This window comes from Nerophis lumbriciformis, linkage group LG29 (genome assembly GCF_033978685.3).
Source record: "Nerophis lumbriciformis linkage group LG29, RoL_Nlum_v2.1, whole genome shotgun sequence".
Classification (NCBI taxonomy): Eukaryota; Metazoa; Chordata; class Actinopteri; order Syngnathiformes; family Syngnathidae; genus Nerophis; species Nerophis lumbriciformis.
The window spans coordinates 33204701-33220000 of NC_084576.2; the positions used below are offsets into that span (position 1 = coordinate 33204701).

At 32.5% G+C, this 15300-nt stretch overlaps 1 protein-coding gene across 1 annotated transcript in view; it reads left to right on the forward strand.

The window, feature by feature from the left end:
- stag1a (STAG1 cohesin complex component a) overlaps positions 1-15300 on the forward strand; it is a 165267-nt gene that overhangs the window by 125369 nt on the left and 24598 nt on the right. The window contains exons 19-22 of the mRNA XM_061924458.1: positions 1775-1845; positions 1932-2100; positions 7520-7612; positions 7684-7858. Coding sequence (XP_061780442.1) covers positions 1775-1845; positions 1932-2100; positions 7520-7612; positions 7684-7858 — 508 coding nt within the window. The remainder of the gene's footprint in view (positions 1-1774; positions 1846-1931; positions 2101-7519; positions 7613-7683; positions 7859-15300) is intronic.

The window sequence follows — 15300 nt, forward strand, 5'->3', positions numbered from 1 at the left end:
CAGCAGTATGATGATTCTATGTGTTTTGATTGATTGATTGAGACTTTTATTAGTAGGTTGCACAGTGAAGTACATATTCCGTACAATTGACCACTAAATGGTAACACCCCAATAAGTTTTTACACTTGTTTAAGTCGGGATCCACTTAAATTGATTCGTGATACAGATATATACTATCAGATATATACTATCATCATAATACAGTCATCACACAAGATAATCACATTGAATTATTTACATTATTTATAATCCAGGGTGTGGAGGGTAAGTGTCAAAAAGACAGCCAAAAGAGTTTGATATGAGAATAAATCTAAAGTTAAAATATAGGGTAGAAATGCACCCATTTGCAGGAAATGTAGTCTTGATTTTCAACATTTTCTTTCAAGGCTTGCATGTCTACATTAAAACATTCTTCTTCATACTGCATTAATATATGCTACTTTTAAACTTTCATGCAGAGAAGGAAATCACAACTAAAAAAATCACTAATTTTTTCATACGGTGTTGATCTGGAAATTTTTGCCTCGTCATTTTGATGGTGTGGATGTGTGGCACCGAATGGAGATAAGCGTCTCGACAGACGTTACAATATTTGAACAATGGTGACGAAAACTGTTTTCTCTGTCGTGTCCGTGTGTCAAAAATTGTTATGTGCTTATTTTTTTATTTGATTTTGTGCGTGGCATATAATTGCTATGCGCAGAGGACGCTTAAACAGTGCGCAATTGCACAGGCGCGCACCTTAGAGGGAACGTTGGTCACACGGCTGCGCTAGCATCACAGCTAACGTTAGCCATGCTGCTACCTCTCTGCTCGGGGAGGACGTATACGTATGTGACGTATGACGTGACAGTATGTGACGTATGACGTGACAGTATGTGACGTATGACGTGACAGTATGTGACGTGTGTAAGAAGGTGCGCTTGCTGTCTGTGAGAGGGAGACACAGAAAAGAGTGAGAAGAGCCTGTCGTGTAATGCCAGCAGCTAAAAGCAACTGCGTGAGAATCCATAGACCTGTGGATGTGTTGAAGGTGTGCTGGAAAATGCGGAACGGAAATTAGGGAGCAGCAGAAAAGTGGAATGTACTATTTAAATCGGTGCGTTGGAAAACACGGACCGGAGTTTTTTTTTAACTGGATCTGGATCGGAATTTTTCCATGCCTTGCCGATACGCAATTTTTGGCAAATATCGGCGGCCGATCCGATCCAAATATCGGATCGGGACATCCCTAGTATACACATACAATACCAGTATTTCATATTTAAAATAATAATTAGTGAATTACAGGGTTTCCCCTTAATGCCACGGCAACACTTTAGCCGCCACACCTTCAAAATGAGTTTTTTTTTTAACATGAAAACAAAATAAAGTAATATCATGTATTGTAGCATCCAAACGAGGACAAAGTCCGACGCTCTTTTTAACATTTATTGCCAATTTTATGCTAACAATGGGCCCGATTCCAACAAGTATTTCCGGTCGCTGTGATATTCATAAAAGACCACGTAGTCAAAAGAGAGCAAAATGATTATTCAGGTTTAAAAAAATAGTGACATCTGGGAAAATAACATCTACTCTCCAATTAACACCCCTCACTCCTTGCTCAATAATCTTCCCAGCTATTAAAACAAGGCATTTACAGCGTATGTATGTCAGTAGATTGCTATTAAAATGGAGCAGATGACTTTGAACCAGAAGTAGCAACAAGATAACTTGTATCATATTCATATTTTTAGATGTGTAGCTTATTAGAAGTCTGTGTGTCTGGCAGGCTGAGGAGGCAGACGACGACGATATCTACAACGTCTTATCCACCCTCAAGAGACTCACAGCCTTCCACAAGTACCACTCTCCTCCTCCTCCAAGATCATGGCAAGCGTCTGCTCCACACACCGTCCGTGTAAACATGTGCTCTCCTCTCGTGCCAGCGCTCACGACTTGACGCGCTGGGATCTGTTCGGCAACTGCTACCGGCTGCTGAAGGCGGGCATCGAGCTGGGCTCCATGCCCGAGCAGATCGCCGTGCAGGCGCTGCAGTGCTCCCACTACTCCATCCTCTGGCAGCTGGTCAAGATCACAGAGGGCGCTCCCAGCAAGGTGCTACACACAGACACACACACACACACACACACACACACACACACACGTTATTGTGTTTGTTACCTTCTTGAGACCTGAGAAAAATGCCTACCTCTTTAGGTCCAGCCTTTCTAGATATATAAAGAAGTGTATTTACAACATTAATAATATTTACATACTATGCAAATATAAAAAAGCTTGTTGTGAAAAATGAGTTGGAATTTCACAAGAAAAAGGTCACAATTTCTAGATATATAAAGAAGTGTATTTACAACATTAATAATATATACATACTATGCAAATATAAAAAAGCTTGTTGTGAAAAATGAGTTGGAATTTCACAAGAAAAAGGTCACAATTTCACAAGAAAAACTTAGAATTTTGGCAGTATTATAATAAAAGTCGTCATTTTACTCAACGCAAGTAAAAATGTTACAAGAAAAACTGAACATTTGTGCAATATTATGATAAAAGTTGGAATTTGACTCGATAACAGTCACAATTTTACAAGAAATGCTTAAAATGTTGGCAATTTTATGAAAAGAGTCGTCATTTTACTCGACAAAAGTCACAAGTTTTTAAGAAAATTGTAAAATTTTGACAATATTATAATAATAATCTAAATTTTGCTGGGCAAAATTATGACAAAAGTCATCGTTTTACTCGAAACATTTCATTATTTTACAAAAAAATGGGGAATATTGTGATACAAGTCAGAATTTTATATGACAAATGTCACCATTTTGCATTAAAAAGTCATAATTTTACGAGAAAATATTGCATTACAGAAACAGAAAGAATATCAGAAATTGTTCCCAATTTTATAACAAAAAAGTCGACACATTGTGAGAAAAAAACTGCTTTTAGTTTTTTGTTGTTGTTTTTGTTTATTTTGTTTGTAATTGTTTTTTAACCTTCATTATTTATTTTAAGCTTTTACTGTATGTCTCTATATACATTTTTATTTTCATTAATTTTTAAATACATTTTGGCCAAAGGGGGCTCATTTCAATTTCTTACACACACTTGTTATTTCATATGTTGACCAGAGAGGGAGCACTTTTAAAAGCGACACACAGTCAATTTGAAAAATCCCTCTTTAGGACCAGCCTTTCTAGATATATAAAGAAGTGTATTTACAACATTAATAATATATACATACTATGCACATATAAAAAAGCTTGTTGTGAAAAATGAGTTGGAATTTCACAAGAAAAAGGTCACAATTTCACAAGAAAAACTTAGAATTTTGGCAGTATTATAATAAAAGTCGTCATTTTACTCAACGCAAGTAAAAATGTTACAAGAAAAACTGAACATTTGTGCAATATTATGATAAAAGTTGGAATTTGACTCGATAACAGTCACAATTTTACAAGAAATGCTTAAAATGTTGGCAATTTTATGAAAAGAGTCGTCATTTTACTCGACAAATGTCACAAGTTTTTAAGAAAATTGTAAAATTTTGACAATATTATAATAATAATCTAAATTTTGCTTTGCAAAATTATGACAAAAGTCATCGTTTTACTCGAAACATTTCATTATTTTACAAAAAAATGGGCAATATTGTGATACAAGTCAGAATTTTATATGACAAATGTCACCATTTTGCATTAAAAAGTCATAATTTTACGAGAAAATATTGCATTACAGAAACAGAAAGAATATCACAAATTGTTCCCAATTTTATAAGAAAAAAGTCGACACATTGTGAGAAGAAAACTGCTTTTAGTTTTTTGTTGTTGTTTTTGTTTATTTTGTTTGTAATTGTTTTTTAACCTTCATTATTTATTTTAAGCTTTTACAGTATGTCTCTATATACATTTTTGTTTTCATTAATTTTTAAATACATTTTGGCCAAAGGGGGCTCATTTCAATTTCTTACACACACTTGTTATTTCATATGTTGACCAGAGAGGGAGCACTTTTAAAAGCGACACAAAGTCAATTTGAAAACTCCATCTTTAGGACCACTCTTTCTAGATATATAAAGAAGTGTTTTTACAACATTAATGATATATACATACCATGCAAATATAAAAAAGCTTGTTGTGAAAAGTGAGTTGGAATTTCACAAGAAAAAGGTCACAATTTCACAAGAAAAACTTAGAATTTTGGCAGTATTATAATAAAAGTCGTCATTTTACTCAACGCAAGTAAAAATGTTACAAGAAAAACTGAACATTTGTGCAATATTATGATAAAAGTTGGAATTTGACTCGATAACAGTCACAATTTTACAAGAAATGCTTAAAATGTTGGCAATTTTATGAAAAGAGTCGTCATTTTACTCGACAAAAGTCACAAGTTTTTAAGAAAATTGTAAAATTTTGACAATATTATAATAATAATCTAAATTTTGCTTGGCAAAATTATGACAAAAGTCATCGTTTTACTCGAAAAATGTCATTATTTGACAAGAACAACAAAAAAATGGGCAATATTGTGATACAAGTCAGAATTTTATATGACAAATGTCACCATTTTGCATTAAAAAGTCATAATTTTACGAGAAAATATTGCATTACAGAAACAGAAAGAATATCAGAAATTGTTCCCAGTTTTATAAGAAAAAAGTCGACACATTGTGAGAAGAAAACTGCTTTTAGTTTTTTGTTGTTTATTTTGTTTGTAATTGTTTTTTAACCTTCATTATTTACTTCAAGTTATTACAGTATGTCTCTATATACATACTTATTTCATTAATTTTTAAATACATTTTGGCCAAAGGGGGCTCATTTCAATTTCTTACACACACTTGTTATTTCATATGTTGACCAGAGAGGGAGCACTTTTAAAAGCGACACACAGTCAATTTGAAAAATCCCTCTTTAGGACCAGCCTTTCTAGATATATAAAGAAGTGTATTTACAACATTAATAATATATACATACTATGCAAATATAAAAAAGCTTGTTGTGAAAAATGAGTTGGAATTTCACAAGAAAAAGGTCACAATTTCACAAGAAAAACTTAGAATTTTGGCAGTATTATAATAAAAGTCGTCATTTTACTCAACGCAAGTAAAAATGTTACAAGAAAAACTGAACATTTGTGCAATATTATGATAAAAGTTGGAATTTGACTCGATAACAGTCACAATTTTACAAGAAATGCTTAAAATGTTGGCAATTTTATGAAAAGAGTCGTCATTTTACTCGACAAATGTCACAAGTTTTTAAGAAAATTGTAAAATTTTGACAATATTATAATAATAATCTAAATTTTGCTGGGCAAAATTATGACAAAAGTCATCGTTTTACTCGAAACATTTCATTATTTTACAAAAAAATGGGCAATATTGTGATACAAGTCAGAATTTTATATGACAAATGTCACCATTTTGCATTAAAAAGTCATAATTTTACGAGAAAATATTGCATTACAGAAACCGAAAGAATATCAGAAATTGTTCCCAATTTTATAAGAAAAAAGTCGACACATTGTGAGAAAAAAACTGCTTTTAGTTTTTTGTTGTTGTTTTTGTTTATTTTGTTTGTAATTGTTTTTTTACCTTCATTATTTATTTTAAGCTTTTACAGTATGTCTCTATATACATTTTTATTTTCATTAATTTTTAAATACATTTTGGCCAAAGGGGGCTCATTTCAATTTCTTACACACACTTGTTATTTCATATGTTGACCAGAGAGGGAGCACTTTTAAAAGCGACACAAAGTCAATTTGAAAAATCCATCTTTAGGACCACTCTTTCTAGATATATAAAGAAGTGTTTTTACAACATTAATAATATATACATACCATGCAAATATAAAAAAGCTTGTTGTGAAAAATGAGTTGGAACACAACTTCACAAGAAGAACTTAGAATGTTGGCACTATTATAATAAAAGTCGTCATTTTACTCAACGCAAGTAAAAATGTTCCAAGAAAAACTGAACATTTGTGCAATATTATGATAAAAGTAGTAATTTTACTCAATAACAGTCACAATTTTACAAGGAAAGAAACATTTTGGCGATTTTATGAAAAGAGTCGTCATTTTACTCGACAAAAGTCACAATTTTATAAGAAAATTGTAAAATTTTGACCATATAATAATAATAATCTGAATTTTACTTTGCAAAATTATGACAAGTCATTATTTTACTCAAAAAAAAGTCACTATTTTACAAGAACAACAAAAAAATTGGCAATATTGTGATAAAAGTCAGAATTTTATATGTCAAATGTCACCAAATTATGACAAAAGTCATAATTTTACTCAACGCAAGTCAAAATTTTACAAAAAAAACTGAACATTTGTGCAATATTATGATAAAAGTTGGAATTTTACTCAACAGTCGTAGTTTTACAAGAAAAGCTCAACATTTTGGCAATTTTATGAAAAGAGTGGTAATTTTACTCGAATTTGTGACAAAAGTCATAATTTTACTCAAAAAATGTGACTGTTTTACCAGAACAACAAAAAAATTGGCAATATTGCGATAAAAGTCAGAATTTTATATGACAAATGTCACTATTTTGCATCGAAAAGTCAGAATTTTACGAGAAAATATTACAGAAACAGAAAGATTATGAGAAATTGTTCCCAATTTTATGAGAAAAAGGTCGACACGTGAGAAAAAGACTGCTTTTAGTTAATTTTTAATTGTTTTATTTGTTGTTTGTAATTGGTTTTTAATCTTCATTATTTACTTCAAGTTATTACAGTATGTCTCTATAAAAAAAATCATAACGTTGATTTCAATTAATTATATATTTTTTTAACAATGACAGTTTAAAAAAGAAAAGAAAAAAATCTGGGGATCTAAAAGGGCTCCACTCATAAAAGTGTTAGAAATAAGTCATTCATCGTTTAAAATTTCAACACTTAAGTCTTTAGATCAACTTCACGTCCATCCATTGTCTAAACGTTGTTATTTATGTATTTATCATTATTAATTTTGTGAGTTTTTTGCCCTTTTTGTCAAATACAACTTTTTTATTTGGCAAACACAGAATCTGCAATCCATTCATCTATCCATTTTCTACCGCTTGTCCCTTTCTATTTTCCTCAAAAATTGTTTCAAAGTGGAATATTCGAAGTGAAGTAATTGGATTCTTGAATATATCAATCATTCATAACAGCATTGATTTTTTGAGCAGTGAGTTTTATAGAAAAAAACAGCCTGTGTTATTAAAGTCAACTTGTTCTTGTTACATTTCACCTGTTTGCTCTTTTATTCTACTTTGTTTTGTAGTATTTTTCAAATGTGCCACAGGCCACACTTTGAAGGTCTCTGCTCTCAGGGGAAATGGACTCTTTCTACAATTGACTTGTCTCCAAGAGCTTTGGCAGACACTCGCTGATTTAAGCCTCTGTGCCGTCACTCAATAATGAGTGTGATTACTTCCCTCTGACAATAATTGACACTGGTGATTGACTTTCTGATCAAGTGCTTAGTGTTTATCGTGTTTGTGTGTGCGTGCAGGACGACCTGTTGGCCCTCAGGAGAGTAGTGAAGTCTTTCCTGGCCGTGTGCCAGCAGTGCCTGTCCAACGTCAACACGCCTGTCAAAGAGCAGGTCGGCACACGACAACAGGTTTTGTTGTTTCCATGGCGCCCGCACGTCTCTCATGGCACCTCTTTTCTCAGGCCTTCATGCTTCTTTGCGACCTGCTGATGATCTTCAGTCACCAGCTGATCTCCGGCGGCCGAGAGGGCCTGGAGCCGCTGGTCTTCAACCCGGACGGCGCTCTGCAAAACGAGCTGCTCAATTTTGTCCTGGACCACGTCTTCATCGACCAGGACGACGAAAACCAGAGCATGGGTGAGAGTGGAGGGGATTTATCCTACTTTTCTACTTTGTGTATGCCTGGGATGTCCAAAGTGGGGCCCAAGCACCATTTGTAGGTCCACACCTATTTTCTAAGAATACCAGTGTTGGCGCTAGGAAATTTCAAAAATAATTAAAGCTGCAAGCAGCATTGGTCGGCCCCGCATATTTGGCAGGTGCTAGTCCTAAATGTCCCAATACTTTTGTCCAGTGATAGTCATAAGTGTCCCAATACTTTTGTCTACTTTTAGTCTGAAGTGTCCCAAGACTTTTGTCTAGTGTACCTACCTTGTCTGCATTGTGTGGGCACGTTGGTGCTTCCTGCTTTTAAGCAGCCATCTTAAAAAAACAGCAGCGCAGCAGCATCAGCGCAGCGGGTCTTTGAAGGGTCATAAAATCAAAACCGGAGCAGTTAGAAAAAAAGCGTTTCTGTCATTGTAATCACAAGGGTTCAATCTCCTGTGTTAGTTTGAAGGCGAAACGACAAACGCGCTCAGAGGGGATCGTTTTTGAAGGAAGGTGACCGGTTTTTACAAAAAATTTGTTTTGAAGGGGGAATAGCAAACTTCCTGTTGATTTTTGCTGGGGGTTGTCAATTTATGAAATGTAGGTCTAAGTGAGACCTACGGAGAGGTTTTTGTTTCATGTCTCTCCGACCTTCCCAGTGGGAGTTACAGGCAGTTATGTCATTTTTTTCTTCCGAGGAGCATTTTTTTCTGCGTTTTATTCAAAAATTGCGGTAGAGCGCAATTTTTCATTAGATCACAATTTTAGCCAGTCCTGATGTGTGTGTTCAGTTTGGTGAGTTTTGAAGCATGTTAAGGGGGTCAAAATACAGCTCAAAGAGGCAAAAGTTACTGTTTTTAGTACTTTTTTGTCTTGAAGGGGGAATTGCCAACTTCCTGTTGATTTTTGCCCGAGGATGTACAATTATGAAAGGTAGGTGTAAGTCACACCTACATAACGGTTTTTGTTTCATGTCTCTCCGACCTTCCTAGTGGGAGTTACAGGCAGTCTAGTTTTTTTTTTTTCTCTAGGGGGCGCTAGAGCGCAATTTTGAGTTTTGCTGTTCGGTTTTTTTATCAAAAGGCAATTTTTGCAGGTCCTGACGTGTCCGTCAAATATGGTGAGTTTTGAAGCATGTTAAGTGGGTCAAATTGCAGCTCAAAGAGGCGGCCGGTATAATAATAATAATAAAACCTTAGAAATTCAATAGGTCCTTATGTCCCATTGCATAAGGACTCCCTTATGCAATGGGCCATGCGGACCCTAATAATTAAACCATTGTAAATTTTTGGGGTCCTACTTTTTTGTAACCCGTTTTGAAATCAAATGATAAATGTACACATTATCCTGTTATATCTTAGATTCTATATTGTTTTGGGAAAAGGTTGTCACAAACGGTAAAGGCTATTCTAGTATAAAATATGCAGATATGCAGTGTTTCCCCCAGAAAATGTCTTAGTTAAGGTGGTGTCTCTCCGGGGGCAAGGGGGTGGGTGGGTGTAAGGAACAGCGTAACTCGGCCTGTTTCCATCTCATCGCTGCCACCACAGCCTTCGGGGGGCAATAGACTACAGACTGTGGTGAAGTAGGCCGGCTTCGTTGCGTGAGGAAGCCTACAATTTTTGGTTGTGTTTTCCGCTCCATATGCTGAATTCCCATATACTATATATATCTCGATATTTTTTTTCCGTAAAGTAAAAACAATACACAAAACAGTCCTAGTTACCTGAGATAATAAGTATGTAATTATTATGACTTAGTAAGTCAATATTTTGACTTACCAATTCACTAAGTCAAAATAATGACTTACTAAGTCAAAATAATGCCGATATACTATATATATTTTGATATTTTTTCTGTAAAGTAAAAACAAAACAGTCCCAGTTACCTGAGATACTAAGTATGTCATTATTATGACTTAGTAAGTCAATATTTTGACTTACTAATTTACTAAGTCAAAATAATGACTTACTAAGTCAAAATAATGCCGATATACTATATATATTTTGATATTTTTTCTGTAAAGTAAAAACAAAACAGTCCTAGTTACCTGAGATACTAAGTATGTCATTATTATGACTTAGTAAGTCAATATTTTGACTTACTAATTTACTAAGTCAAAATAATGACTTACAAAGTCAAAATAATGACTTACTAAGTCAAAGTAATGCCGATATACTATATATAGCTCTATATTTTTTCTGTAAAGTAAAAACAAAACAGTCTTAGTTACCTGAGATACTAAGTATGTCATTATTATGACTTAGTAAGTCAATATTTTGACTTACTAATTTACTAAGTCAAAATAATGACAAAATAATGACTTACTAAGTCAAAATAATGTCGATATACTATATATATTTTGATATTTTTTCCGTAAAGTAAAAACTAAACAGTCCTAGTTACCTGAGATACTAAGTATGTCATTATTATGACTTAGTAAGTCAATATTTTGACTTACTAATTTACTAAGTCAAAATAATGACAAAATAATGACTTACAAAGTCAAAATAATGACTTACTAAGTCAAAATAATGCCGATATACTATATATATTTTGATATTTTTTCTGTAAAGTAAAAACAAAACAGTCCTAGTTACCTGAGATACTAAGTATGACATTATTATGACTTAGTAAGTCAATATTTTGACTTACTAATTTACTAAGTCAAAATAATGACAAAATAATGACTTACTAAGTCAAAATAATGCCGATATACTATATATATTTTGATATTTTTTCTGTAAAGTAAAAACAAAACAGTCCTAGTTACCTGAGATACTAAGTATGTCATTATTATGACTTAGTAAGTCAATATTTTGACTTACTAATTTACTAAGTCAAAATAATGACAAAATAATGACTTACTAAGTCAAAATAATGCCGATATACTATATATATTTTGATATTTTTTCCGTAAAGTAAAAACTAAACAGTCCTAGTTACCTGAGATACTAAGTATGACATTATTATGACTTAGTAAGTCAATATTTTGACTTACTAATTTACTAAGTCAAAATAATGACTTACTAAGTCAAAATTATGCCGATATACTATATATATTTTGATATTTTTTCCGTAAAGTAAAAACAAACCAGTCCTAGTTACCTGAGATACTAAGTATGTCATTATTATGACTTAGTAAGTCAATATTTTGACTTACTAATTTACTAAGTCAAAATAATGACAAAATAATGACTTACTAAGTCAAAATAATGTCGATATACTATATATATTTTGATATTTTTTCCGTAAAGTAAAAACTAAACAGTCCTAGTTACCTGAGATACTAAGTATGACATTATTATGACTTAGTAAGTCAATATTTTGACTTACTAATTTACTAAGTCAAAATAATGACAAAATAATGACTTACTAAGTCAAAATAATGCCGATATACTATATATATTTTGATATTTTTTCTGTAAAGTAAAAACAAAACAGTCCTAGTTACCTGAGATACTAAGTATGTCATTATTATGACTTAGTAAGTCAATATTTTGACTTACTAATTTACTAAGTCAAAATAATGACAAAATAATGACTTACTAAGTCAAAATAATGCCGATATACTATACAGGTAAAAGCCAGTAAATTAGAATATTTTGAAAAACTTGATTTATTTCAGTAATTGCATTCAAAAGGTGTAACTTGTACATTATATTTATTCATTGCACACAGACTGATGCATTCAAATGTTTATTTCATTTAATTTTGATGATTTGAAGTGGCAACAAATGAAAATCCAAAATTCCGTGTGTCACAAAATTAGAATATTACTTAAGGCTAATACAAAAAAGGGATTTTTAGAAATGTTGGCCAACTGAAAAGTATGAAAATGAAAAATATGAGCATGTACAATACTCAATACTTGGTTGGAGCTCCTTTTGCCTCAATTACTGCGTCAATGCGGCGTGGCATGGAGTCCATGAGTTTCTGGCACTGCTCAGGTGTTATGAGAGCCCAGGTTGCTCTGATAGTGGCCTTCAACTCTTCTGCGTTTTTGGGTCTGGCATTCTGCATCTTCCTTTTCACAATACCCCACAGATTTTCTATGGGGCTAAGGTCAGGGGAGTTGGCGGGCCAATTTAGAACAGAAATACCATGGTCTGTAAACCAGGCACGGGTAGATTTTGCGCTGTGTGCAGGCGCCAAGTCCTGTTGGAACTTGAAATCTCCATCTCCATAGAGCAGGTCAGCAGCAGGAAGCATGAAGTGCTCTAAAACTTGCTGGTAGACGGCTGCGTTGACCCTGGATCTCAGGAAACAGAGTGGACCGACACCAGCAGATGACATGGCACCCCAAACCATCACTGATGGTGGAAACTTTACACTAGACTTCAGGCAACGTGGATCCTGTGCCTCTCCTGTCTTCCTCCAGACTCTGGGACCTCGATTTCCAAAGGAAATGCAAAATTTGCATGGTTGGGTGATGGTTTGGGGTGCCATGTCATCTGCTGGTGTCGGTCCACTCTGTTTCCTGAGATCCAGGGTCAACGCAGCCGTCTACCAGCAAGTTTTAGAGCACTTCATGCTTCCTGCTGCTGACCTGCTCTATGGAGATGGAGATTTCAAGTTCCAACAGGACTTGGCGCCTGCACACAGCGCAAAATCTACCCGTGCCTGGTTTACGGACCATGGTATTTCTGTTCTAAATTGGCCCGCCAACTCCCCTGACCTTAGCCCCATAGAAAATCTGTGGGGTATTGTGAAAAGGAAGATGCAGAATGCCAGACCCAAAAACGCAGAAGAGTTGAAGGCCACTATCAGAGCAACCTGGGCTCTCATAACACCTGAGCAGTGCCAGAAACTCATCGACTCCATGCCACGCCGCATTAACGCAGTAATTGAGGCAAAAGGAGCTCCAACCAAGTATTGAGTATTGTACATGCTCATATTTTTCATTTTCATACTTTTCAGTTGGCCAACATTTCTAAAAATCCCTTTTTTGTATTAGCCTTAAGTAATATTCTAATTTTGTGACACACGGAATTTTGGATTTTCATTTGTTGCCACTTCAAATCATCAAAATTAAATGAAATAAACATTTGAATGCATCAGTCTGTGTGCAATGAATAAATATAATGTACAAGTTACACCTTTTGAATGCAATTACTGAAATAAATCAAGTTTTTCAAAATATTCTAATTTACTGGCTTTTACCTGTATATATTTTGATATTTTTTCTTTAAAGTAAAAACAAAACAGTCCTAGTTACCTGAGATACTAAGTATGTCATTATTATGACTTAGTAAGTCAATATTTTGACTTACTAATTTACTAAGTCAAAATAATGACAAAATAATGACTTACTAAGTCAAAATAATGCCGATATACTATATATAGCTCTATATTTTTTCTGTAAAGTAAAAACAAAACAGTCTTAGTTACCTGAGATACTAAGTATGTCATTATTATGACTTAGTAAGTCAATATTTTGACTTACTAATTTACTAAGTCAAAATAAGGACTTACTAAGTCAAAATAATGCCGATATACTATATATATTTTGATATTTTTTCCGTAAAGTAAAAACTAAACAGTCCTAGTTACCTGAGATACTAAGTATGACATTATTATGACTTAGTAAGTCAATATTTTGACTTACTAATTTACTAAGTCAAAATAATGACTTACTAAGTCAAAATAATGCCGATATACTATATATATTTTGATATTTTTTCCGTAAAGTAAAAACAAAACAGTCCTAGTTACCTGAGATACTAAGTATGTCATTATTATGACTTAGTAAGTCAATATTTTGACTTACTAATTTACTAAGTCAAAATAATGACTTACTAAGTCAAAATAATGCCGATATACTATATATATTTTGATATTTTTTCTGTAAAGTAAAAACAAAACAGTCCTAGTTACCTGAGATACTAAGTATGTCATTATTATGACTTAGTAAGTCAATATTTTGACTTACTAATTTACTAAGTCAAAATAATGACAAAATAATGACTTACTAAGTCAAAATAATGCCGATATACTATATATATTTTGATATTTTTTCTGTAAAGTAAAAACAAAACAGTCCTAGTTACCTGAGATACTAAGTATGTCATTATTATGACTTAGTAAGTCAATATTTTGACTTACTAATTTACTAAGTCAAAATAAGGACTTACTAAGTCAAAATAATGCCGATATACTATATATATTTTGATATTTTTTCTGTAAAGTAAAAACAAAACAGTCCCAGTTACCTGAGATACTAAGTATGTCATTATTATGACTTAGTAAGTCAATATTTTGACTTACTAATTTACTAAGTCAAAATAATGACTTACTAAGTCAAAATAATGCCGATATACTATATATATTTTGATATTTTTTCTGTAAAGTAAAAACAAAACAGTCCTAGTTACCTGAGATACTAAGTATGTCATTATTATGACTTAGTAAGTCAATATTTTGACTTACTAATTTACTAAGTCAAAATAATGACAAAATAATGACTTACTAAGTCAAAATAATGCCGATATACTATATATATTTTGATATTTTTTCTGTAAAGTAAAAACAAAACAGTCCTAGTTACCTGAGATACTAAGTATGTCATTATTATGACTTAGTAAGTCAATATTTTGACTTACTAATTTACTAAGTCAAAATAATGACTTACTAAGTCAAAATAATGCCGATATACTATATATATTTTGATATTTTTTCCGTAAAGTAAAAACAAAACAGTCCTAGTTACCTGAGATACTAAGTATGTCATTATTATGACTTAGTAAGTCAATATTTTGACTTACTAATTTACTAAGTCAAAATAATGACTTACTAAGTCAAAATAATGCCGATATACTATATATATTTTGATATTTTTTCTGTAAAGTAAAAACAAAACAGTCCTAGTTACCTGAGATACTAAGTATGTCATTATTATGACTTAGTAAGTCAATATTTTGACTTACTAATTTACTAAGTCAAAATAATGACAAAATAATGACTTACTAAGTCAAAATAATGCCGATATACTATATATATTTTGATATTTTTTCTGTAAAGTAAAAACAAAACAGTCCTAGTTACCTGAGATACTAAGTATGTCATTATTATGACTTAGTAAGTCAATATTTTGACTTACTAATTTACTAAGTCAAAATAAGGACTTACTAAGTCAAAATAATGCCGATATACTATATATATTTTGATATTTTTTCTGTAAAGTAAAAACAAAACAGTCCCAGTTACCTGAGATACTAAGTATGTCATTATTATGACTTAGTAAGTCAATATTTTGACTTACTAATTTACTAAGTCAAAATAATGACTTACTAAGTCAAAATAATGCCGATATACTATATATATTTTGATATTTTTTCTGTAAAGTAAAAACAAAACAGTCCTAGTTACCTGAGATACTAAGTATGTCATTATTATGACTTAGTAAGTCAATATTTTGACTTACTAATTTA